This window comes from Neoarius graeffei, chromosome 10, assembly GCF_027579695.1.
Source record: "Neoarius graeffei isolate fNeoGra1 chromosome 10, fNeoGra1.pri, whole genome shotgun sequence".
In the NCBI taxonomy this organism is placed as follows: Eukaryota; Metazoa; Chordata; class Actinopteri; order Siluriformes; family Ariidae; genus Neoarius; species Neoarius graeffei.
This window is the reverse complement of record NC_083578.1, coordinates 77,025,211-77,051,305: the sequence shown is the minus strand read 5'-3', so window position 1 is coordinate 77,051,305 and position 26,095 is coordinate 77,025,211. Positions and strand designations below refer to the sequence as shown.

Here is a 26,095-nt window from a genome sequence, read left to right as displayed (position 1 = left end):
AAGAATTGAAGAATCATTTCTAGTTTGAATACGAGAAGACTTAATAAACCAACTTTTTTTTCTATCTTAATATCTGGTATTTAGGAGGGTGAAATAATATATGAAATGCAATTGGTCCCGTTATAGTTCTGTCTGAAAGCAGATCAAAATATTATACCAACACACCTCTGCAAGACTGTCGATTCTCTACAGCAAGCTCTTTGAATCGCTGCCTTGCTCTAAAAGTTAACCTGATATATCAATACAAAACGCTTCTGGGGGAAACTCTGCTATGATTGGTCCGATCTTGATACTCCACTGATCCGGTCACCTCCCGAGTTTAGAATCAGCATTGGACTGTTCCATAATTTATAAGGACAAATGAAATGATGTGCCATTGTTCAATAGTTCATGCACAACAAAATGAAAAAGAACCGTTCTCACCTTGGGGCTTAAAAATATTTAGAGCCGCATGAAACTTTAAGCACGCAGAGGCCTTCTTGTACGCATCCAGCTAAGAGGCCTCATGTGGGAATCATTGTGGCATTGAAAAATGGGAAGCTAAAACAAGTGTACTACACGCGCGCGCGCACTCAATGCCACAAATGCCACTTTCACGGTGCTGCATTTGCCGCAATTATCTAATCCTATATCTTAAAGCCCTGATTTATATTGTAACAGCACAAGCACAAAAGTAATGCATGAGAACGTGGCACTGGTTCAAATGTGTTTGAGTCAGCTATACAGGACTCTTGTGATGACCGGCATAGGCATACTTGTGTCAATCTAATCTTCTCATTCCCTTTGTCAAACAAGTTTATGCACACGTTTTATTCAAGGTCAAGTGTGTAGTGAAGAGTTAAAACCAAAAATCCACACAGCAGTATTCAGGGCACGGTGGTGTAGTGGTTAGCGCTGTCGCCTCACAGCAAGAAGGTCCAGGTTCGAGCCCCGTGGCCGGCGAGGGCCTTTCTGTGCGGAGTTTGCATGTTCTCCCCGTGTGGGTTTGCTCCGGTTTCCCCCACAGTCCAAAGACATGCAGGTTAGGTTAACTGGTGACTCTAAATTGACCGTGAATGGTTGTCTGTGTCTATGTGTCAGCCCTGTGATGACCTGGCGACTTGTCCAGGGTGTACCCCGCCTTTCACCCGTAGTCAGCTGGGATAGGCTCCAGCTTCCCTGTAGAACAGGATAAAGCGGCTAGAGATAATGAGATGAGATGAGATCAGTATTCAGACCACAGAATTAGCTCCTCAATAGTTATGCTTTTTGAGTGAAGTGGATGGGCGGAGTTAGACAAAATACTAAAAAGAGGCGTGTCTCCATTATGCATTATTCTGACCTTGGATTAAACCAACATTCTCGCATGATAATCAGTGATATTGTATTTTATTCTATCCACATTCACCGGACATGAGAAATCGCGCGCTCTGATTGGCTACTCTACTACTAGGCTATCGGCTCATATACTGTGAGTAGAGAAAAACAAAATGGCAGAGTGTGTTGCTGAACCAACCGAGGACGAAATAAAAACTCTATTTGAAAATAACCTCCCCCCCAAAAAAAGCAACAAAGTATGGAATAAAAGTATACGATAGTAAGAATGTATCCCCCCCCCAAGAATTATTATAGCATTTTTTCACAAATTGCTACCATCATTTCACCGGTTTGTTTACATTCTAAGCGTAAATGATTTTGTCAGACGTTTTGTATAAAGTTTTGATTGCTCGAATTTGCAAAAAGTAAAAATGCTCCGTTTCTCAAAATCCAGTGAATATGGATAGAATAAAAGTTATTCCACTCAATCTTGTCGTACATGGCTTATAGCTACGCGCCTCGTCGGCTATCAGCTCATGTACGACTCGATTTTGTGGAAAAACTGTTAAATATACTGTATATATTATGATAGCAATGTTTTTAGAAATTCTATTGATTCCATTAATAGTTGTAATAATGAATAGGAGATAACTGTCTAATTTACATTCAGTAGACTGAATTGATGCTTATTGGTTACAGATTTATTATTGGAACAGGCTTAGAGTACCAGAGCTTTATGTTAGTATTTGAGATGTAATAAGTAGTGTACGTTCATAAAAATCGATTGTAAAACCTTTTAAGGCTTCAAATAAAAGGTCAGGAGCAAAGGGGAACCATCAGGGCCTTCTAGGCGTCCAGAGAAAGCCCAAACACATCAGCATTCCAAATCTTGTATTTAATTTCTTTCATAATTTCATTATAATTATTCTCTTCTAATTCCAATTTGGCCTCATTTTCTATCAAATGTGCTTCAGAAATGAAAGGGTTACTGTCCTGAAAACATTAAAATTGAGTTATCCATCTCATCTCATCTCATTATCTCTAGCCGCTTTATCCTGTTCTACAGGGTCGCAGGCAAGCTGGAGCCTATCCCAGCTGACTACGGGCGAAAGGCGGGGTACACCCTGGACAAGTCGCCAGGTCATCACAGGGCTCGAGTTATCCAATGAGATGTTTTTTGTTTGTTGTCTCTAGGCTGAGAAGAGTTTCGAGCCGGCTCACTCACTGGTTAGGACTTCATTGATGGGACAGAAGGCCATGGCAGTGTATGTTTATGTAGATAGTGACAGATGAATTAACCAATCAGATTTTGATTTATAGTGGGAGGGACTAAAAATGTATCACCCTCAGCCTTCTTGAAGGCCAACGTGCGCTTAACCATGACTGGGCACCATCAGCGCAGCAATGAAGTCACCTTCCAGCCGGTGTAGCGTTCATCAGTAGTGTTAGCGAATGCTAATAAAGCAGTCAATCCAGTGCTGTCGAGAGCAAATAGCACAGGCTAACGACAGAGAAACTAAGATTTCTGTCTCCAGACTCTTCTTCCATGCACACTCGTTACAGTATTTTTCACTCTGACCTTAAATATTCGTTTCCCTGTGTAATTTACTTTTTAAAATCAATATCGACAACTACACACAACGGAGCAAGTTTTGCAAAATCCTTTGCCCTGTTGCTTTTTTGGTGTCTGGCTAAGTTTTGGCTGAGCTCAAGTCCCAGCTCTGATAGATTTTTTTTTTCTATACTTTTTCACGGCAGATAATACAAATAGCCCTCTGTATTTAATCCTTCGTTTGTCTAATTTTTATTTCAGTTTTATTTGTTATCTGCTTGACTTTTTCTTGCTACTGTAACATGTGAATTTCCCCGATGTGGGATGAATAAAGTGAATCTAATCTAATCTAATCTAATCTAATCTAATCTAATCTAATCTAATCTAATCTAGTAACGGCTCGCCACTGGTCAGGAGAATATCATTTTAAAAAGGGGTCCTGTATTGTTAGCACTGGATCGTGGCATTAGTGCAAAATTGGACAAACTGGATTAGAAATTATTGCACCAGAATTTATGAGCATGATGTGAGACGCGGCGGCACGGTGGTGTAGTGGTTAGTGCTGTCGCCTCACAGCAAGAAGGTCCGGGTTCGAGCCCTGGGGCCGGTGAGGGCCTTTCTGTGTGGAGTTTGCATGTTCTCCCCGTGTCCGCGTGGGTTTCCTCCGGGTGCTCCGGTTTCCCCCACAGTCCAAAGACATGCAGGTTAGGTTAACTGGTGACTCTAAATTGACCGTAGGTGTGAGTGTGAATGGTTGTCTGTGTCTATAGGCCAATTTATGCTGACAACCCAGTCCTCGCAGATAGCGTCGCAGACAGTGTCTGCGTAGCCCCCCCACCTTCGCAGACACTCTGCGCGCACCTCCCAAAAATTGTGACCACCGCAGAAGCCTCGCAGACAGCATCGCAGACAAGAGGGCTCTGATTGGTCCACTCTACATCCGCTGTACACGCACTTCCGCTTCCCTACTTTCCCGGTTTGGTTTGTTTTCACGACCGCCATTTTTAAAAACACGAGCGAAGATGGAGCAGCACGAAGAGCGGTTGATCGAGGAAGCGAGGAAGTACGTACATCTATACGACTCCAGTTCTAGTCATTATAAGTAACCGGAGGATAAACACTCCACTAACCACACCCACCAACTACTCCTAGCGATTTCGCGACTTCACGCCGCCTTGCGTTGTAGCAGTGAATAACATCGCGCACGCCTATTACTCCCCGCTCAACGATAAATTACAACTGTCTGCGAAAAGCTATCTGTGAAAGCCTTGTCGCAAGAGCATGCAGAGGCCTTATGTGTCAGCCCTGTGATGACCTGGCGACTTGTCCAGGGTGTACCCCGCCTTTCGCCCGTAGTCAGCTGGGATAGGCTCCAGCTTGCCTGCGACCCTGTAGAACAGGATAAAGCGGCTAGAGATAATGAGATGAGATGAGATGTGAGACGCCCTGAAAAAAATAAAAAATTCCCCCGAACCAAATGATCAACACATCAATGTTAACCCACTAAACTACTCTCAAAACCTCTTCTCTCGGATTGATTTTTTTTTTTTTTTGCTGACTTTCAGTGTTTTTGATTCTTTTTGTTTTATCACCTTGAGTAAAGTACAGCATGTGTGTCTTGCTAATGCACTGCTGCAGGAACCGTAAGTGGTTGAAGCTCGGGGGGATTGTGGGATTGTGGGAGGCTGGAGCAGTACACACAGCTGTAATAAAGTGCTTCCACTGCCGAACTTCTCTCATCTGTCAGAGGTCAGGGGTCAGCAAGAGAAACTGCTCACAGTCACATTTTGATGTACTTCTGTTGTATGTACCAGTAGCTGAGCCACTGAAATGGACAAATAAAAGGTCCCTTCTCTCTCTCTCTCTCTCTCTCCCTCTCCCACCCTTTCTTTCTCTCCCACTCACACCTACAACATCCATGCCTACACAGTACAGACTGCAGCTTCTACACCTCGGCTTTATAACACGATCCACAGAAATCTACACGTGATACCAGCATGCACATGTCTGAGCGCCATGCACCCTTAACCTGTGACTGCGGTCTCAGAGGTGGCTCGCAGTGTTCAATAGGAGCTGTGATGCCCAGGCCTGAGATATTTATAAGCTGAACAGACAGCGACGTGGCCTGTCCTGAACTACTGTGGGTTTTGCGCCTGTGTAATCATGGTCAGAGTGACAGCAGGGTTAGCACGTACCATTCTGACGCTCTTGAAGAAACGCAATTGTTCCGCCATCCTCTGTACATGTTTCTTTTCTAGACATGTCCTCACAGGCAACAACATGCATAAACTTTAGAAGCCATTAATGTGTTTTGTTTTTTTAAATACTGAAATACTGCTGTGCTAGTGTGCTCAGAATTTCAAAGATACAGTATTTTTAAGACATACAGCCCTGGTCATGGTCATGCTCATCTCATCTCATCTCATTATCTCTAGCCGCTTTATCCTGTTCTACAGGGTCGCAGGCAAGCTGGAGCCTATCCCAGCTGACTACGGGCGAAAGGCGGGGTACACCCTGGACAAGTCGCCAGGTCATCACAGGGCTGACACATAGACACAGACAACCATTCACACTCACATTCACACCTACGGTCAATTTAGAGTCACCAGTTAACCTAACCTGCATGTCTTTGGACTGTGGGGGAAACCGGAGCACCCGGAGGAAACCCACGCGGACACGGGAAGAACATGCAAACTCCGCACAGAAAGGCCCTCGCCGGCCACGGGGCTTGAACCCGGACCTTCTTGCTGTGAGGCGACAGCGCTAATCACTACACCACCGTGCCGCCCCCTGGTCATGCTATCAGTCCCAATTATGTTGCGCAAAGGGTAAAATTGAAACATCCTTATATGTACCCAGTACTATACTTTTCTGATTTCTGAATACGCTAAGCCCTGTGATGACCTGGCGACTTGTCCAGGGTGTACCCTGCCTTTCGCCCATAGTCAGCTGGGATAGGCTCCAGCTTGCCTGCGACCCTGTAGAAGGATAAAGCGGCTAGAGATAATGAGATGAGATGAGATGAGATGAATACGCTAAAGTTCAGAGGGAATGAGAGCTTAATGGGACCCAGTGCACATTATCCAGGCATCTGAATGAAGCAACAAGAAGGCTCTTCTGCTTCAAATAAGAAGGTGGTGTAAACTCAATGTTTCTAAAATTCACTTTAGCTCAGCTTGTCAATGATCCAAGCAAGGTAAATAAACACGCTTTCTTTGTGGCAAAACTTGAACATTTCAGCAGAATCGGAACACTGCTTACAGAGGCAATTGAAATTCCTCATGTGACAGAAATGTTTACGGAAAACAGTCGAACGAACTTTGGTCGAATGGCACATCTTAAAAATTCTCACCTACTGTATATACGTATGTTCGACTCCGCCCTCTCAGAGCATTTTGAATGATTCCGGTTCTTACCTGTTGGGACACAGCAGCCCAAGCTAGCTTTAGCTAGTTCTAGCTCCCCAAGCTAGAAATAACTTAAAGCGAGACGGCCTTTCGATTTCATAAAATCCGTGAAATTTAGTTCCCTCTGAAATTTGGTCATTGTGAGATATGTTTATTTCTGTAATATCTCAAATATCAGGCCATTCTGTGGCTGGGAAGTTATTTAAGATGAGGGGATTCCCAAGCAAATAACGTGCATGAAATCACTTGCTTTGCGCAGTCAAGCAGACAGAGGAAGTCCATGTGTGTATACAGTACATGCATAGGTTTACCTTTGACTGTGCACTGATAGTTACATCATTCTGTCGCTAAACGAACGGCTGATCGCACAGAGGTGCTCGCTGACCGCCGATATTTATTAGTTTGGTCCTGTGTTTACGTTCCCTCGTAACATAACGTCTTTTCTCACTTTCCGTTACTGTAGTCGGTCTTTCACGTTTCATTCACACACTCATGTCCTCCATTTTCCTCTCCTGTTTCAAATTTGTATCCCACAATGCCTTGCGTGAACGGGGAAAGCCCACCATGTGATGTATGACGTAGTATCTTGTATTAGGTCATGGTGAAGCAGGAAAAAATAGCGGAGAATTTAGGGCCACGTGGCCCTAAATTCATTAATTGTTCTGTTTAAAAAAACTAAAAATTGTAAGTCTGTGCTTTGAATTCAGTAGCTTTCAGTCCGCTAAACAGAAATAACTGGGTGTCTGGAAAATTCTTTTTATGACCTATACTTAAAATCTGAAAGGCAGTCTACCTTTAAAGTTGTTTACGGAAAATGTCACATATGGAACCATGGGTTTTAATCATATCTGCTGAGACTAACATTCAACATGCAGCTTGAATCATACTCCACATTTAAATTATCAACTGTTAGTAATCCAACCAAGAAGAGATTTAGAGGTGATGCCAAACAGGCCAAAACTATGAACAGTTCCTATCTGGTCCGATATCTGCATGCAACACGGCATCTGGTCAAATGGGAGGCTTTGGGTGACTTTGATCACCTGGAAATGGATCAGCAAAAAAAATCATTATGCTCCCCAAGCTAGTCCTATATGAACATTATTAGGACATGTGCTCATCTCATCTCATTATCTCTAGCCGCTTTATCCTGTTCTACAGGGTCGCAGGCAAGCCGGAGCCTATCCCAGCTGACTACAGGCGAAAGGCGGGGTACACCCTGAACAAGTCGCCAGGTCATCACAGGGCTGACACATAGACACAGACAACCATTCACACTCACATTCACACCTACGGTCAATTTAGAGTCACCAGTTAACCTAACCTGCATGTCTTTGGACTGTGGGGGAAACCGGAGCACCCGGAGGAAACCCATGTGGACACGGGGAGAACATGCAAACTCCGCACAGAAAGGCCTTCGCCGGCTACGGGACTTGAACCCGGACCTTCTTGCTGTGAGGCGACAGCACTAACCACTGCACCACCGTGCCGCCCTGAAGCTGTTTCTGTATAATTTGATTCACTTTATTATTACACGCTGCCATGTGATTGGCTGATTGGATAATAGCTTGAATGTCCAGGCGTTGTTAATAAAGTGGCTGAGTGTAGAGGTTTTGCATTCACGTGACATCATTTACTGCTAATAATACACTATCTTGTGGACATTTGTGGAACCAAATACAAAAGCACCACCACCAAAAAAAAAAAAACCCACAGAATTATATGAAGAAGTGAGACTGGGGCTGATTTCTTTCTAGCCAGACTGTAGAATACATATATGACCATCATGTCAGTGCTTACACAGAGTAACGCCACCCTGGATTTGCTCTCCATTGGGGTAAAAGTTTTCAGCCTGCTCTCTGACACATCAGTAAGACGTTATCAGCAGTGAGTGAGAAGAAGCACATGGAATGCATTTGCAGGTGTAATTAACATGAACGAGGTGGATTATTTCCTTTATCATTTTCCATCCAAAATAACTTTGGATGGACGAGGAGCTAATTAACAGTTATTCCATGAAATCGAGTCGTACATGAGCTGATAGCTGATGAGGCGCGTAGCACCGAGTTGGCTATAAGCCAGGTATGATGGGATTTAGTGGAATAACAGTTTTATTCTATCCACATTCACTGGATTTTGAAAAACGGAGCTTTTTTGTTTTTTGCAAATTCGATAAATAAAAACTTTATACAAAACGTCCGACAAAATAATTTCCGTTTAGAATGTAAACAAACCGGCGAAATGGCGGTAACAATTTGTGAAAAATGTGATAATTTTTGAAAAATAAAAAATATGTTCTTAACATCAAATACTATTATTCCATATTTTGTTGCTTTTTTATTTATTTAATTTTTGGGGGGAGTTTTTATTTCATCCTCGGTTGGTTCAGCAACACACTGCCATTTTATTTTTCTCTACTCACGGTATATGAGCTGATAGCCGAGTTGTAGAGTAGCCAATCAGAGTGCATGATTGCTCATATCCAGTGAATGTGGATAGAATAAAAGAAGATAGACTAAGCATAGGGCAGCACGGTGGTGTAGTGGTTAGCGCTGTCGCCTCACAGCAAGAAGGTCCGGGTTCGAGCCCCGTGTCCGGCGAGGGCCTTTCTGTGCGGAGTTTGCATGTTCTCCCCGTGTCCGCGTGGGTTTCCTCTGGGTGCTCTGGTTTCCCCCACAGTCCAAAGACATGCAGGTTAGGTTAACTGGTGACTCTAAATTGAGCGTAGGTGTGAATGTGAGTGTGAATGGTTGTCTGTGTCTATGTGTCAGCCCTGTGATGACCTGGCGACTTGTCCAGGGTGTACCCCGCCTTTCGCCCGTAGTCAGCTGGGATAGGCTCCAGCTTGCCTGCGACCCTGTAGAACAGGATAAAGCGGCTAGAGATAATGAGATGAGATGAGACTAAGCATATATTTTCCAATCAAAGTACAGATTACATACAGTGTGTGTGGCTGAGGCTTGTAGTTGTAGTATTCGAGTCCGACTTGTGCCCTAATTTTAAAGACTCGTGACTTGACTTTGACTTGAGCACTGATGACTCGGACTCGTGCATTAACTGCATTCGGACTCGTAAATTGGAGACGAGGACTCGGATTTTTTTCTTTATTTTTTGTAACATGCCGTAATAATTTGCCATAAGATATCTATATCTACATTAATTTTTATACTAATTCCGTGCAAGAGAATGCACATTCACCTGTTCATACATCATGTTCAGGAACAAACTAACGTTAATGGCGCTAAAATGCCTGGAGAGAACGCCCCTAGGATTGTCCGCTTTGCTCATACAGACTTCTCGTGCAGTGGGAAAAAAAATGCACCGCTATGTGTTCTATATGTAGAAGAACTATCGAGGAGACGACGGAGACAACCTCGAACTTCAATCGTCATTTGGCAAGACTCCACCCAGAGGAGTCAGTGACACGCTGTGTTCATTGCCCTGTTGATAGCAGGGCTTGCTTGCTGAGCGATGAACTAGCTAGTGTTAACCCTCTCTCATGTTATTTGCCCTGTTGATAGTGGGCGGGGCTTGCTGAGCGATGAACAAGCTTTTTATCTGTAGCCTATTAACTAAAATGGGGCAGCCGAGCAGTAATGTTAGTCCAACACAGCAGCAGAGAAGCTTTCACATAAAGGCAGCAACAGCCACCGTCAAATGGTGCGGTTGGAGTCTTGTTCTCGGACTCGACTCGGATCAGTCGTGGACTCGACTCAGACTCGACTTGAAATTTTCTTTAATGACACTGGGGATTCAAGACTGGACTCTGACTTGAGGTTTAGAGACTCCACTACAACGCTGGTGTGTGTGAGAGAGAGAGACAGTTTGCCCCACATCATTCTTCAATGATGCCTCATGATATAATCCCCCTAATACTTTCAATGCCAATATATTGTTAGATATTAGATTTTAGCCTCCCTTTTAATAACAATTTCAAAAACTTAATGATGATAAAGTCAGGAGCAGTGAAGCATCTTTGCTTTCATTAAGTCTGTGTAGTGGAGTTAATGTCCTTACTAGATGAATGTTGTTAAATGCGCTCAATTCATTAGGAAGGAGCTGCTGCATGTTAGCTAACTTATGTTAAAGAAGGAAGAAAAAGAGGCTTTATCTGAAGTCATAATGGTAACGTACATTTGTAAAACAGCCAGATGTTTCATTTAAGAAGAAATTAAAACTTATAAAATAATCAGGGGGCGGCATGGTGGTGTAGTGGTTAGCGCTGTCGCCTCACAGCAAGAAGGTCCGGGTTCGAGCCCCGTGGCCGGCGAGGGCCTTTCTGTGCGGAGTTTGCATGTTCTCCCCGTGTCCGTGTGGGTTTCCTCCGGGTGCTCCGGTTTCCCCCACAGTCCAAAGACATGCAGGTTAGGTTAACTGGTGACTCTAAATTGACCGTAGGTGTGAATGTGAGTGTGAATGGTTGTCTGTGTCTATGTGTCAGCCCTGTGATGACCTGGCGACTTGTCCAGGGTGTACCCCGCCTTTTGCCCGTAGTCAGCTGGGATAGGCTCCAGCTTGCCTGCGACCCTGTAGAACAGGATAAAGCGGCTAGAGATAATGAGATGAGATGAGATAAAATAATCAAATTTGTGTTTTGGACATGTAAAAAGAAACACTAGGGAAATTTGAAGGGAAAAATACAGAAACATTTGGTTCATTAATTTATTTCCTTTTTTAGTGAATTAATTGACTTAATTATTTACTTATTACATAGATTTGTTGAATACTTGATTCCGATTGGTCAATTACAGCATTTTATGGTCTGTTGCTATGAATGATGGATGATTGCTGGGAATGAACTTCATCAATAATGGAATCTTTTTTTTTTTTATCAGTAAAAACATTTTTAAATCAATATTTTGTCATGATTATTGATTTCTTTAGTATGTCTCTGTGGAATAAACCGATTCAGGGTGAAGCAGGACCCTTTTGCTGTAGTTTTTTGGTTTTGTTTGTTTGGGAGACTAAAATGAATAACAACCAAGCTTTGATTTATTTTTGTCAAAAGACTAAAACTAAACCCAAATTAGCTTAAAGTCCGAATTAAAATGAATCAATGAATGATTGAAAAGGGATGAAAGTGCTCCATTCCTCACGCACTTTTACCTTAAAGGGGCCGGATCAAGCTTCCCAGAAGCATTTGCATCGAATACCAAGTCACCATTTTCGCATCCACTGATATTACAATGTTTGAAAAACGATCGCAACAATGTGGCAACATCCTAAGTCATAAATTGTAATGTGAAATTGAAGATATTTTGTCAAAGTAGTTATATTTAAGTTATTCCACGAAATCGAGTCATACGGTACATCAGCTGATAGCCAACGAGGCATGTAGCGTACCGTATGTACGACAAGATTGAGTGGAATAACTGTTTTATTCTATCCACATTCACTGGATTTTGAAAAATGGCATTTTTATTGTTTTTTGCAAATTTGAGAAATAAAAACTTTGTACAAAATATCTGTTAAAATAATTTCCGCTTAGAATGTAAACAAACCGGCGAAATGACAGTAGCCATTTGTGAAAAATGCGATAATAATAATTATTGAAAAATAAAGATAGATTCTTACCATCAAATATTTTCATTCCACATTTTTTTGGGGGGGTCGTCTTCTTTAGGGTTTTTTGGTGGTTGGCAAACCAACTTCAAGATCCATTACTGCCACCGACTGGGTGGGTACGACTATATTTTTTTAGCTACTTCTGTTTCTTTTAAATACTTGATAATTTGGGGGGGGGTAGTCTGGTTAACACCAGACCATATCACAAGTGAAATATGGTCTGGAATCCGCCTATTGAATTTCTCGTAGGGGAGGTGTGGTTTACGACTGTCAACGGCCGTTTATTGGACGTTGCGAATGTCTATCATTTGGCGTATACGTAGCCCATGGCCAATCATGGCAGTTGTACCTGGTGACGTAGTTAGAGCGATGAAGAAGACGAATAGGCGGAAAGAGAAGGCAAAACAAAAATAGGAAAACAATGGCACCGAATGATTACTGCCGTTTGTGCAAGACAAAGCTTGATCGAAAGTTTGGTTCGTATCGCTCGCCGCCATGTTAAATATGATCCATAAATAGTCCCAAATAAACTACAAGCTTCCGTTTGTCGAGTAGTACGCGTCACCGTCTTTCCACCCCTCCCCACTCTCTGATTGGCTCCCTAACTCAGGCGAGCCTTTAGACCACAGTTTCCATGCTGTCTTTTCAGATCGGAACGATTGTGCAAAGCAGCATGGGATTTCCCAGGCTAGGGGGGGCGGTGTTTTTGAGTAGAGTTTTTATTTCATCTCCGGTTGGTTCAGCAACACGCTTCGCCATTTTGTTTTTCTCTACTCATGGTATATGAGCTGATATCCTTGTAGTAGAGTAGCCAATCCGAGCACGTGATTGCTCATATCCAGTGAATGTGGATAGAATAACTGAAATTATTTCGACCGATCCTTGTGGTATTCCCATGGAGGAAATATTCCATTGTAATGGCCTCAGCTGGCTCTCAGGTGGCCACAAAGGTAAAATATCAAATACATTCTATTCAAAACTTCTACCGTATGTATGACATGTATATGAAGAAAAAGTTCAAGATGGATTTCAAAGGATCACTATTAGGGAATTTGGAGCGGTTTTGCTGCATAGAGAGCTAGCAGAGAAGCAGTCATGTGGTTTCAAAACAAAAATAATGAGCTGGATTCTGGAAAGGGTCAGAAAATGTCGGCTCCTTTAAGTCCGTGTATTCCCCTTGAGAAGCCTTTCTACCAGATATATTCCACATTCCCGGAGTAATCATAGACTACTAGTCATACAATGGAAGACAAAGGAAGTGTGGAAAAATGTACAATAGGTGAATTCTACTTAATGCTCGAGACAAAAAATGCAACAGGAAATAAAATAATCATGCAGAAACAGTGGAAGGAAGAAAAAAAAAACACAAGTACAATGGGTCAAAAGCCAGATGAGGATTTTACTCACTGCCGAGAGTTCCTGCTGCCTCACCTGCAAGACAAGTGCAAAGGTTTTATGAGTAAGTAAAATTCTCTTATTGTGAACATAATTTAGTCAGATATAACAACTGAGAATACAGCTTTCCCGATTTGCTGATGCTATTAGCAAAGATTTGTTCAGCGTTATTAAGAGTGAAAAGTGCTCCGGTGTAATCCAACGCCCTCTCAAAACCCACAGGGTCTCCCACTGAACTCCTAGATTTGCTTGTGCAGCAATATCTGTGCTCACAGCAATCTGTTAAAAACTGACAGCACAGGTCTGACCTGCTTTCCGCATCTTGATATAACAACCAGACACTTGTGCATGCTCAAAAATAAAACTTTGTTTGTTTCGTTTTGATGCTGCGGCCCTGATTGACTTTGATCCAAAATAAGGACTGCTCATTTGCATATGTAATATTATTAATTGTGTATGCAGTTAGTGGACGTGATGATTTGCGATGGTGTGTAAATTATGTCACGTGCAAAATAGGTGGAGGAGACAATAATTAACCAGCAATAATTAATCAAAACATTTTTGTTTCTAGAGTAAGAGCTCATTCACAGTGATCCGCATAGTAACATACACTACCGTTCAAAACTTTGGGGTCACCCAGACAATTTTGTGTTTTCCATGAAAAGTCACACTTTTATTTACCACCATAAGTTGTAAAATGAATAGAAAATATAGTCGAGACATTTTTCTGGCCATTTTGAGCATTTAATCGACCCCACAAATGTGATGCTCCAGAAACTCAATCTGCTCAAAGGAAGGTCAGTTTTATAGCTTCTCTAAAGAGCTCAACTGTTTTCAGCTGTGCTAACATGATTGTACAAGGGTTTTCTAATCATCCATTAGCCTTCTGAGGCAATGAGCAAACACATTGTACCATTAGAACACTGGAGTGAGAGTTGCTGGAAATGGGCCTCTATACACCTATGGAGATATTGCACCAAAAACCAGACATTTGCAGCTAGAATAGTCATTTACCACATTAGCAATGTATAGACTGGATTTCTGATTAGTTTAAAGTGAGCTTCATTGAAAAGAACAGTGCTTTTCTTTCAAAAATAAGGACATTTCAAAGTGACCCCAAATTTTTGAACGGTAGTGTATAAAGAAGAAGAATAAATAGATTTAAAGTGTAGTTATTTAATAAAGAAAAACATATCATTCTTGATATGGTGGAACTTTATGGAACAGTCTCTAGCGTCAGGATTTGGCAACAGTCAGACGTAAAGCTTTACGTTTTCCACCACAGGAAAGTCTTCAAAATGGAGGATGGTGTGCGTTTTGTGATATTGATGATGAAGAGAGAGTGATGTCGTGTAAACGATAACTCGGTTTGTGGAGGTTCGTCAACATTAGCTATAAATCTACTGTATATAAACCGATAAATCATTTTAATAACAAGTTCTGTTCTTTTAAAAATGGCAAATAATAAATAATCGGAAAATTGGTGTGCTATAAGAGGAATGTGTTTTATTCCTTTTATATCGCACCAGTTTGACAATAACCTGCTGTTATAGACAAATAATCGATTTCACAGTCAATAATAACCATCACACAACCCTGTGGTCTTTTTTTATACCTAGAACAGCGCACCCTGTTGGACTGTGTTTTAATCTTTACTTAATAGCCATGTCATGCTCAGATCCCGAAAGAGACAATTACACTGAGAATCATGCAGTTATGAACATGAAATGAAAGACTGCCGACATGACTGTGTGTCTGTACACAAGGTAAATGTATGCTATTGATATACAGTATCAGTCAAAAGTTTGGACACGCCTTCTAATTCAGTGTTTTTCTTTATTTTTATGAATTAAAAGATGCTTCATGCAGGCTTGTAGTACTCGAGTCCAAGACTTGGATTTGAGTCCGACTCGTGCCCTAATTTTAAGGATTCATGACTTGACTTGGACTCATGCATTAACTGCATTCGGACTCATAAATTGGAGACGAGGACTTGGATTTTTTCTTTATTTTTTTGTAACATGCCATAATAATTTGACATAAGATATTTATATTTACATTAATTTTTGCACTAATTTCGTGCAAGAGAATGCACATTCACCTGTTCATACGTCATGTTCAGGAACAAACTAACGTTAACGGCGCTAAAATGCCTGGAGAGAACGCCCCTAGGATTGTCTGCTTTGCTTATACAGACTTCTCGTGCAGTGGGGAAAAAAAAATGCACCGCTGTGTGTTCCATATGTAGAAGAACTATCGAGGAGACGACGGGGACAACCTCGAACTTCAGTTGTCATTTGGCAAGATTCCACCCAGAGAAGTCAGGGACACGCTGTGTTCATTGCCCTGTTGATAGCGGGGCTTGCTTGCTGAGCGATGAACTAGCTAGTGTTAACCCTCTCTCATGTTATTTGCCCTGTTGATAGTGGGCGGGGCTACTGAGCGATGAACAAGCTTTTTATCTGTAGCCTATTAACTAAAATGGGGCAGTTGAGCAGTAACGTTAGTCCAACACAGCAGCAAAGACGGTTTCACATAAAGGCAGCAACAGCCACCATCAAATGGTGCGGTTGAAGTCTGGTTCTTGGACTCGACTCGGATCAATACTGGACTCGACTCGAAATTTTCTTTAAAGGTCCCATGGCATGGTGGTTTGTTGATGCTTTAAACGGGCTCGTGGAGGCTTCCGGATGTTATATCCACAGCCTTTCTCGAAATGAACCCTCGGCACGTAAATATAGCCTCCTGGGAGAAAGCCCCATTTCAGCGCTTTTCCCAGTGCGTCGTTTTGCTAATGAGAAGCAGGAGGTGGGGAAGGGTAGAGGGTGGGGGCGGGCCATGGGGGGAGGGGGAGGGGCTTGACCAAGCTGCACACACACATACTCGCTGCTATCAGCGCCTGTAGCCACGCTGCTAAGACAAAACCCCGTTCTCCCTCAGACTCCTTTCATAAACTCAACGTGACACAGAGAACAGAGAGTGAGAGTGTTCGGAGTGGTAGTTTACGAACGTATAATACCTTAGGCTTGAACACACACTCCATAACCAAAGAGGATATAAGCAGCAACTACAGCAACATAGCGCTTATCCAACAGAAGACATGCATTGCAGAGCAATAGTCAAACGTAAGCTCATAAGTTACAGTCAATTTCCAGACTAAACTCAGTTTAACAGAGCATGCTGCATGCTCTTTAGTTTTGTAGCGCAGATTACCTGGCTAACTGCAGGAAGCGGTTAGCTGCACAGCTAACGTAGCCATTGCTAGGCTAACGCACCGATTTTAAAACACGGCAAAACGACCAGTTATACACTTACTTGTTCGGTGTTTGTGGCTGATGCGGCAGGGATGCTTGGTACGGACCCAGGCTTCAGTGACAGTTGATGTGCAAAACCTGCCCTGTACTGTCCCAAGTTGTGGAAACATTCCTCAGGAAAATGCTTCCGACAAACATACACCGTCTTAGGTAGACTCGACGGCGTATTATTGGAGTAAATAAAATTAAGCCACTGCGTCTTCAGGGGCTCTCCCGTCGGCAGTAATAACAGACTCCTTTCTGTGTTGTCACATCCATGTACAGCGCAACTTCCATGTTTCGCTCGCTTAGGTGATGCCATGTTGTGTCCTCTATGGTCTCCTCACTACAACTGGGCGGGGCAATCCATACAGTGTGTGGGAATCCAGAGGGGGGGCGTGGGGATCATCTCCCTTGCTGACGTAGTAAAGGGAAGAGCTTATCAACGTGCCGTTTTGACGCGCCATTCTCAAATGTTGGGCATAGTTTGGTTTACACATTATGAAATTTCTAGCCACTGGGGTGACTTAAGAAGGTCAGAGGAACTCATTTTAACGTTAAAAAACCTCAGAAAGTGAAAATTTCATGCCATGGGACCTTTAATGACTCGGACTTGAACACTGGGGACTTGAGACTGGGTTCAACGTTGGCTTCATGTCTTAAACTAATGATGGATGTCGTTTCTCTTTACTTAGTTGAGCAGTTCTTGACATAATATGGATTACTACAGTTGTGGTGTTGAATAGGGCTATTTATTGTATTTGTATTATTTACTATTTGATCTCAAACGCATTAAGAAGGCAAGAAACCTGTTCACTAGTTAACTTTTAACGAGACACACTTGTTAATTGAACAGCATTCTAGGTGACGACCTCATGAAGCTGGTTAAGATGATTCCAATAGTGTACAAAGCGTCATCAAGGTCAATGCTGGATACTCTGAAGACTCTAAAATATGAAACACGTTTTTTTTATTAACAGTTTTTTTTTTTAACCACATAATTCCATGCATGTTCCAGATGTTATTTCATAGTTTAATGTCTTCAGAATTGTTCTACAATGTAGAAAATACAAAATACAGAAAAACCTTTGAATGAGTAGGGGGTGTACAAACTTTAGACTGGGACTATATGATGTGCAAATGTGTGTCGGATGTCTAATATAAAGCCAACACTATAAAACCGAATCCTAGTTTCCATTAAAACTTGGTCTTGAAGGCAAACGGTGTGCTATTTTGTTCATATGAAAGACAAGCAAGCGTTATTACATTCACATTTGTTGTTCTATATATTCACCTTTTATTAAATCACGGCCGATAAGAAAATGAAACATATGGACTGTACACGCCTAATTACATTGATCAGAGAAAAAAAATCGAACAGCTGACAAGACAACAAAAGTGCAAGAGAGAATCAGAGAGAGTTATAGAGAGAGGAAGCGGGCAAGGGGGAGTGTGGGAACAGCACTTGAAGAGAACCGGGGAGACGGAGTAAGAAGGGAGCGAGAGCAAATTACAGATTTACTTTTTTTTAAAAAAACACCGTCGTATCTTTATCTCTACATCTGACGCTAAGATGTGCCAACAATTTCCTCAGGAGTGAAAACGACAAACCAGTGTTGAATCACTGCACTCACTGATTTGCACTGTGAAGTGGGATTTAGTGTGTGTGTGTGTGAGAGAGAGAGACATGCACACAGTGCTTACAGGTGTTGGGTGATCCATTGGGAGTAGGCAGGTATGAGCCGGGCTTCCACGACTTGGCCTTGAAGCCTCGTTCACAGCGAGCGCAGTCCTGCCCCGTGGTGTTGTGCTCACAATCACACTGGAGGCTGCCATCACGGAATGTGCACTGTCCTGCGTGAAGGTTACACTTACACCTGCGCACACACATACACACACACACTTAGAGCGAAAGAAAACACAATTAGCACTTCGGCCACAGCGTTCCTGCTATACAACCAAGGGTAAGGACTATCCTACTGAGGAAACCCTGCCCTGGGTATTCACTCATGCCCCCTGAGATATCTCATTAGCTCGTCTGTGTGGATGAAGCTACGTGCTAATTAGCTGAATCAGATATGGCAGTGAAAGTTCGGGCAGGGAGCTCCAGGAGGTGTAGCGCTTATGCATGAAAATGAATAATCCACAGGGGTGAAACCATTCTGAATCCCTAATTTGTCATGAGACGCCCCGAAGCTAAAGCAGTGAAGGGAGTCCGAGACAGTGGTGACTGGGTCCTAATGTGTTATTTGAAAGGGCGCAATGCTAAATGGTTCTATCAACCACATCAGGACAACATTTCAATCTGATCTAAGAGTTTTGACATTTGCAGAGAACAGGCTTGATTTTTTGACGTGGCAGATTACCTCATCATTGTTTGCCAACTACGGTATGGATGATTACCACATTTCCTGAAATAACAGAAAGCTACGTACAGTATTTGCTTGAAGCTCACTTTTATAGAACGTCTAAGGCTAGTTATTGGACCAGTCAATTAATATCTTGGATGCAGGAAGGCATTTCACTTTGGAGGTACAACGATCATAACCAGATGTGCTTGCTGAACATCCCTTTAAAACCATGGGCATGAATATGGACTTGATCCCTCATTTGCTGCTACAACAACCCCCACTCTTCTGGGAAGCGTTTTCACCAGATTTGGGAGTGTGGCTGTGGTGATTTTTGCCCATTCAGGCCAAAGAGAATGAGTGAAGTCGGGCACTGATGTTGGACAAGAAGGCCTGGCAAACAGTTGATGTTCCACTTTATCCCAAAGTTGTCCAGGCCACTCGTGTTCTTCCATGCCAACCTTGGCTAACCATGTTTTCATGGAAGTCGCTTTGTACATAAGGGCATTATCATGCTAGGACAGGTTTTGGTCCCTTAGTCCCAGTGAAGGAACAAACAAAACACGCGAGTAGATGCATAAACAATTACTGGCAAAATTTAAGTCCTCAGTAGTCTTGTAGTTAAGACCACCTAAACTGAGACCAAGTCCTGACCAAGACCAGAGTGTATTGAGACCAAGATAAGACCAAGACTTTCAGGAGTTGAGGCCAAGGCCAAGTCAAGACCAGGAGAAGACCAGTGCATTTGAAGGGGGATGGAGAAGTGTGACAGCAGGAGGTTTTATATCCAATCACAGTGATGATGTTAACAAATAAATCTGACAATGCACTGTGAAACCCCTACAGTTGTGGTCTTGACCGGTCTTGAAATAAAATCCAGAGTCCTCTCTGTCTGAAACCAAGACAAGACCGAGTAAAAATGGGGTCGCTTCTGAGACGAGACCTAGACCTTCAAAAAGTGGTCACAAGCACCAGTCTTGAGAACAAGACCCATCTTCAGTACTACAACACTAGTCCTCAGCATACTTCTTGTAGAGATGATGTTTGGCTGGTTTCCATGAACAATATGATGTAACTGCGTATTCGTATAGTAGCTGCTCGGCGATCAAGCCTGTGATTGGTGGTTGAGGCATGCCCAAGCCTTTTCGTTCAAAAATGGATAAATTTGAGGAGTGTTAAAGTATGTACAAGGATACCAACACCTTTATGACTCTTTGACAAGGGATTATAAAGCCTCATAAATGGTTTGAGAGTGACTGGTCTGGACGTACATACTGCACTGTCAGAAATAGGGGTACAATAGGGGTCCATTTCTGTCCCCCCAAAGTACAGTCTACACTAATGTACCCTTAAGGCCAATTTATGCTGACAACCCAGTCCTCGCAGATAGCATCGCAGACCGTGTCTGCGTAGCCCCCCCACCTTCGCAGACGCTCTGCGCGCACCTCCCAAAAATTGTGACCACCGCAGAAGCCTCGCAGACAAGAGGTCTCTGATTGGTCCACTCTACATCCGCTGTACACGCACTTCCGCTTCCCTACTTTCCCGGTTTGGTTTGTTTTCACGACCGGCATTTTTAAAAACACGAGCGAAGATGGAGCAGCATGAAGAGCGGTTGATTGAGGAAGTACGGACATCTATACGACTCCAGTTCTAGTCATTATAAAAAAAAAAGTTCTAGTCATTATAAGTAACCGGAGGATAAACACTCCACTAACCACACCCACCAACTACTCCTAGCGACTTCGCGCCCCCTTGCGTTGTGCCGGTGAATAACATCGCGCACGCCTATTAATCCCCGCTCAACGATAAATTACAACTGTCTGCGAAAAACTATCTGCGAAAGCCTTGTCGCAAGAGCATGCAGAGGCCTTTAGGGCTCATTATTGGACCTCAAGGTAAATATGTGTACCTTTTTAGGGTCAAAAGGTACTTATGTTCCCAAGCAGTATATAAAAGGTACAAATAAGTACCTTCATGAGCACTGGGGGAAGTCATGACCTAGTGGTTAGAGACAGCCTTGGGACCAAGTCAGTCAGTTGGTCGGGTTCAATCCCTGAACTGGTAATCGTATCATCAGTTTTTCAGTGGCTAATCAGACACAAGGTACGCCACCACTCTTGCTGGAGTGATTGGGGGTTAGGCGCCTTGCTCAAGGGCACTTAAGCCAGGGAATCAAACCAGCAACCTTTTGGTCACAAAGCTGTTTCTCTAACCATTAGGCCATGGCTTCCCCCAAATATTGGAGGAACTGGGACCAAAAGGTTGCCGGTTTGATTCCCTGGACGAGCAGGAATAGCTGAAGTGTCTTTGAGAAAGGCGCCTAATCCTGAACTGCTCCCTAGGCTGCTCTGGGTGTGTTGTACGTCGCTCTGGATAACAGCGTCTGCTAAACGGCACTAATGTCATCGACTGCCCCAATGACCAACTGTTGTACCCCTCAAGGTACAATAATGCACTTTATTTTCTGAGAGTGTACCTGCTTCTTACTTTATTTTTATTTTTTGTAAAAACGCATCTCTATATCTCTACATTAATTATACTGACGCCTTTAGACTTCTCCTGTAAGTGTGTTTTAGGTCAACAAGTTTTCTGTTCTTTTCCAAATGCAGAACAATGTACCAAAATTACTGTCTGTAGTAATCATGTCATTCACTCCAGATGTAGGAGATTGAAATGCGAATGTAAGTATTCCTTTACGCCTTACATAACATCAGGGCCAAAGTATAAGGCATTACTTTTTTTTTTCTCGACTAAATGACCAAAAACAAGACAGATGTGAGCAAGCTGCATGATATGAAAGGAGGAGAAGAAAAATCTCCGCAGCCCAGATGACAGCACATCAGTTAGAAGCGCCTTGATCAGGCTTTGTTCTTATGTGAAAGCTCACTGCAGCAAGAACCGAAAAACTGAAGACAAATACTGAAGTAAATGACATGCAACTGCTATGCTTCAGGGGGAAATACACAGGAAAATAAGCGCGACAGAGAGACAGCGCAAGAGAGCGATGATTTCTCAGCTAATTAAAATAAATGGGAGATAGTGTGGTGGTATTTTTGCTGTCAAGTAAATTTTTTTTTTCATCTTATTGTATTTGCTCAGTGTTATCAGGGGAAAAAAAAAACTGCAAAGTGGCACAAAGCGAAGCATCTGGACTCCCACATATGACCAATTATCACACGTACGCCCTCTCGTAGTTGAGATTAAATAGGTGCAGAGAGTAAAGTGGGTTTGTATGGAAATTATGACTTTCAGAATTACAGTCTGCATAATGAAATAAATGAGTGAATCCTGATGCTTTTCTTCCCACTGGAGGGAGCAACTCCACTGTCCATTTGCATGAAGGATGGCACGGGCAACGAACCATTTGCATGAACTATTTATGAAGCTGACCTATATTTTTTCCATGACAACACCCAGTAACTAAACCTTACACAGACGGTATATTGCTGCATAATAAGATAATAGCTCACATTCGGCATCTATGAAGTGAAATGAAAAAGTCGATGCCGCTCGAAAGTACATCATTCCTCAATAGTTGGATAACGTCTGCCTCCTTCGTCCGTTAAGCGAAATCTTCACTTGGTGTGCACTTGTGCTTTTGGGTTTAATCAAAATTAAAACGGCATTAACAAGAATGAACGTTAATCTGAGTTCATAAGACACAGCTCATTGGCCAGAGATCAGGATTGAATGGTAGAGCGAGGATCACATCAAACACAGTCTATACCAGTTAAGATGATCTTAAAGTCAAAAGTTTGGACACACCTTCTAATTCAATGGTTTTTTTTCCCTTTATTTTTATTAATTAAGTCACTTCATGTGTTAAAGTAATGATGGATGTCATTTCTCTTTATTTCACTGAGCGGCTCTTGACATAATATGGATTATTACAGTTATTGATTAGGGCTATTTACTTCCAAATGTATTTTATTATTTACTATTTGATCTCAAACACATTAAGAAGGCAAGAAACTCGTCTACTAATTAACTTTTTGATGTTAACTGAAAAGCATTCCAGGTGACTACGTCATAAAGCTGGGTAAGATAACGCCAATAGTGTGTAAAACATCATTGAGGTAAACACTGGATACTTTCAAGTATCTAAAATATTAAGCATATGTTGTTTTTTAGGATGGCACGGTGGTGTAGCGGTTAGCACTGTCGCCTCACAGCAAGAAGGTCCTGGGTTCAAGCCCAGCGGCCGGTGAGGGCCTTTCTGTGTGGAGTTTGCATGTTCTCTGCGTGGGTTTCCCCGGGTTTGCATGTTCTCCATGTCTTTGGACTGTGGGGGAAACCAGGTGCTCTGGTTTCCCCCCACAGTCCAAAGACATGCAGGTTAGGTTAATTGGTGGCTCTAAATTGACTGTAGGTGTGAATGGTTGTCTCTGTGTAAGCCCTGCGATGACCTGGCAACTTGTCCAGGGTGTACCCCGCCTCTAAGCGGCTACAGATGATGGATGGATGGATGGATGTTGTTTTTTTGACACAAAATTCCATATACACTACCATTCAAAAGTTTGGGGTCACCCAGACAATTTTGCGTTTTCCATGAAAAGTCACACTTTTATTTACCACCATAAGCTGTAAAATGAATAGAAAATATAGTCGAGACATTTTTCTGGCCATTTTGAGCATTTAATCGACCCCACAAATGTGATGCTCCAGAAACTCAATCTGCTCAAAGGAAGGTCAGTTTTATAGCTTCTCTAAAGAGCTCAACTGTTTTCAGCTGCGCTAACATGATTGTACAAGGGTTTTCTAATCATCCATTAGCCTTCTGAGGCAATGAGCAAACACATTGTGCCATTAGAACACTGGAGTGAGAGTTGCTGGAAATGGGCCTCTATACATCTATGGAGATATTGCACCAAAAACCAGACATTTGCAGCTAGAATAGTCATTTACCACATTAGCAATGTATAGAGTGGATTTCTGATTAGTTTAAAGTGATCTTCATTGAAAAGAACAGTGCTTTTCTTTCAAAAATAAGGACATTTCAAAGTGACCCCAAACTTTTGAACGGTAGTGTATGTTCCATATGTTATTTCATATAACACATTTGATGTATTCAGTATTGTTCTACAATGCAGAAAATACAAAATACAGAAAAACCAATGAATGAGTAAGGGGTGTACAAACCCCTGACTGGTACTGGAACTGTATATATTCTATGGACACGAGTGTTTTACCACGAAATACACCACTCGAGTTACATCCGGGACATGGAGAACCAAAACCGTGAGGTCACTCGTGAGGAAATCAGTGAGTTGTTTTGATAAATTTGGGGACTTTTTGTTTGTCAGTGTGTCTATATAATAAAAAGAAACACATGTTGACTTGAAGATATGAAGTTTATGTTGAAAAACTCGATTTTTCATATGAAATACTCATACATCGTGGATCTGAGTGACATATTTCACTCTAATGATGTCACTCCCAGTGTTTTCCCGTGTTGTCAAAATGGCAAAGCAGTTCAAAATTAAAATTCTTTTGATTAACTTGCTTTTTTTTTTTTTTGGTGGATGTGTCCAAAAATACAAAGAACATTATATGGTGGCGCAAAGTTTATCTTCTCGTGTTGAAAACATTTTCACTCATTCGCTTCGTTCACTCGTGACAATGTTCACCACTCGAAGATAAACTTCACATCTTCATGCAGCTGTGTAATATCCTCTGTGTTTACTGACCCAAATATTTATATCTGTATCTGTATTCAGCTTTAAACTTCAAGTGAACGTTGAAGTGCAGTGGTTAGCACTGTCACCTCACAGCAAGAAGGTCCTGGGTTCGAACCTTGCGGCCCACCAGGGTCTTTCTGTGTGGAGTCTGTATGTTCTCCTCGTGCTGGTATGGTTTTCGTCCAGGTGCTCTTCAGTCCAAAGACATACAGATTAGGGCAACTAGTTACTCGAAATTGCCCAAAGGTGTGAACGCGGGTTTTATGGCTGTTCATTTCTGTGTTGGCGGCACGGTGGTGTAGTGGTTAGCGCTGTCGCCTCACAGCAAGAAGGTTCGGGTTCGAGCCCCGTGGCCGGTGAGGGCCTTTCTGTGTGGAGTTTGCATGTTCTCCCCGTGTCCGCGTGGGTTTCCTCCGGGTGCTCCGGTTTCCCCCACAGTCCAAAGACATGCAGGTTAGGTTAACTGGTGACTCTAAATTGACCGTAGGTGTGAATGTGAGTGTGAATGGTTGTCTGTGTCTATGTGTCAGCCCTGTGATGACCTGGCGACTTGTCCAGGGTGTACCCCGCCTTTCGCCCGTAGTCAGCTGGGATAGGCTCCAGCTTGCCTGCGACCCTGTAGAAGGATAAAGCCGCTAGAGATAATGAGATGAGATGAGATTTCTGTGTTAGCCCTGTGACAAATTGGTGGCCTGCCCAGGGTGTACATTGTCTCTTGTCCCAAGTCAAGTGGGATTGGCTCCAGCTTCTCCTGTGACCCTGACAAATAAGCGGTATAGATAATGGATGGATGGATGGATGGATGGATGGACTTAAACTATGAAAGCTCATCAGATGAAACAAAAGAAGGGATGCCAATTTTACCAGAACCACCTTTAACAGGAGCGTATAAATCAATGTGAGCTAACTGACGAAATATAAAGTGGGTATGGCTTCTTTTGGATCTATTTCCACTAATGGAGCAAAAATAAACTGAACATTTGGTCATATTGTGTCAGTTACTCAATATTATTTATTTATAGAGCATTTGTATATATCATAATCTTGTACTTATACTGAGTGTGATTAGCGACGGAACTCACCCACATCTGCAGCCGAATCATAGCCGTGCATCTTGGTCATGCGATACTGCTTAATTATCTTTGTTCTTGTCTAATATCTTCATATTCATCCCTACTTTATGATGCTTTCGGGAAACATCGTGGCTGCCCAGGAACAAAATATATTTGTCATGCCTTTAGCAAAGATGACTCAATTCAATCTGTAACTTTCTTTTGAAGTAAATGAACTTTTACTCAGACTTTAAAGATGACTTAACAGCTCGAGAATCCTCTCATGGGGCTGGTGTCCACGTTCCATCTGTAGCCCATCTTTACTGCATCTTCTCATGTCCAGACACTCTCAACATGGCAGATAACACTGGATAATTGACAGAGTGGGGTTTTATTGCACTTCATTTACTTTAATTAATCTTTTTTTTGGGGGGGGGGTTCCCCCCTCAAAGGTCTCCAGAGCCAAAGCAACACCAACCTTTGGAGACCCCGAAGCCATAATTAAA

At 42.5% G+C, this 26,095-nt stretch overlaps 1 protein-coding gene across 3 annotated transcripts in view; it reads right to left on the bottom strand.

Moving 5' to 3' along the window:
* Positions 1-26,095, bottom strand: part of ntng2a (netrin g2a) — a 167,296-nt gene that overhangs the window by 39,880 nt on the left and 101,321 nt on the right. For all 3 annotated transcript variants that reach the window (XM_060932340.1, XM_060932342.1, XM_060932341.1), the window contains exons 4-5: positions 18,213-18,385; positions 13,228-13,251 (exon numbers count right to left, since the gene is read on the bottom strand). In XM_060932340.1, coding sequence (XP_060788323.1) covers positions 13,228-13,251; positions 18,213-18,385 — 197 coding nt within the window. The remainder of the gene's footprint in view (positions 1-13,227; positions 13,252-18,212; positions 18,386-26,095) is intronic.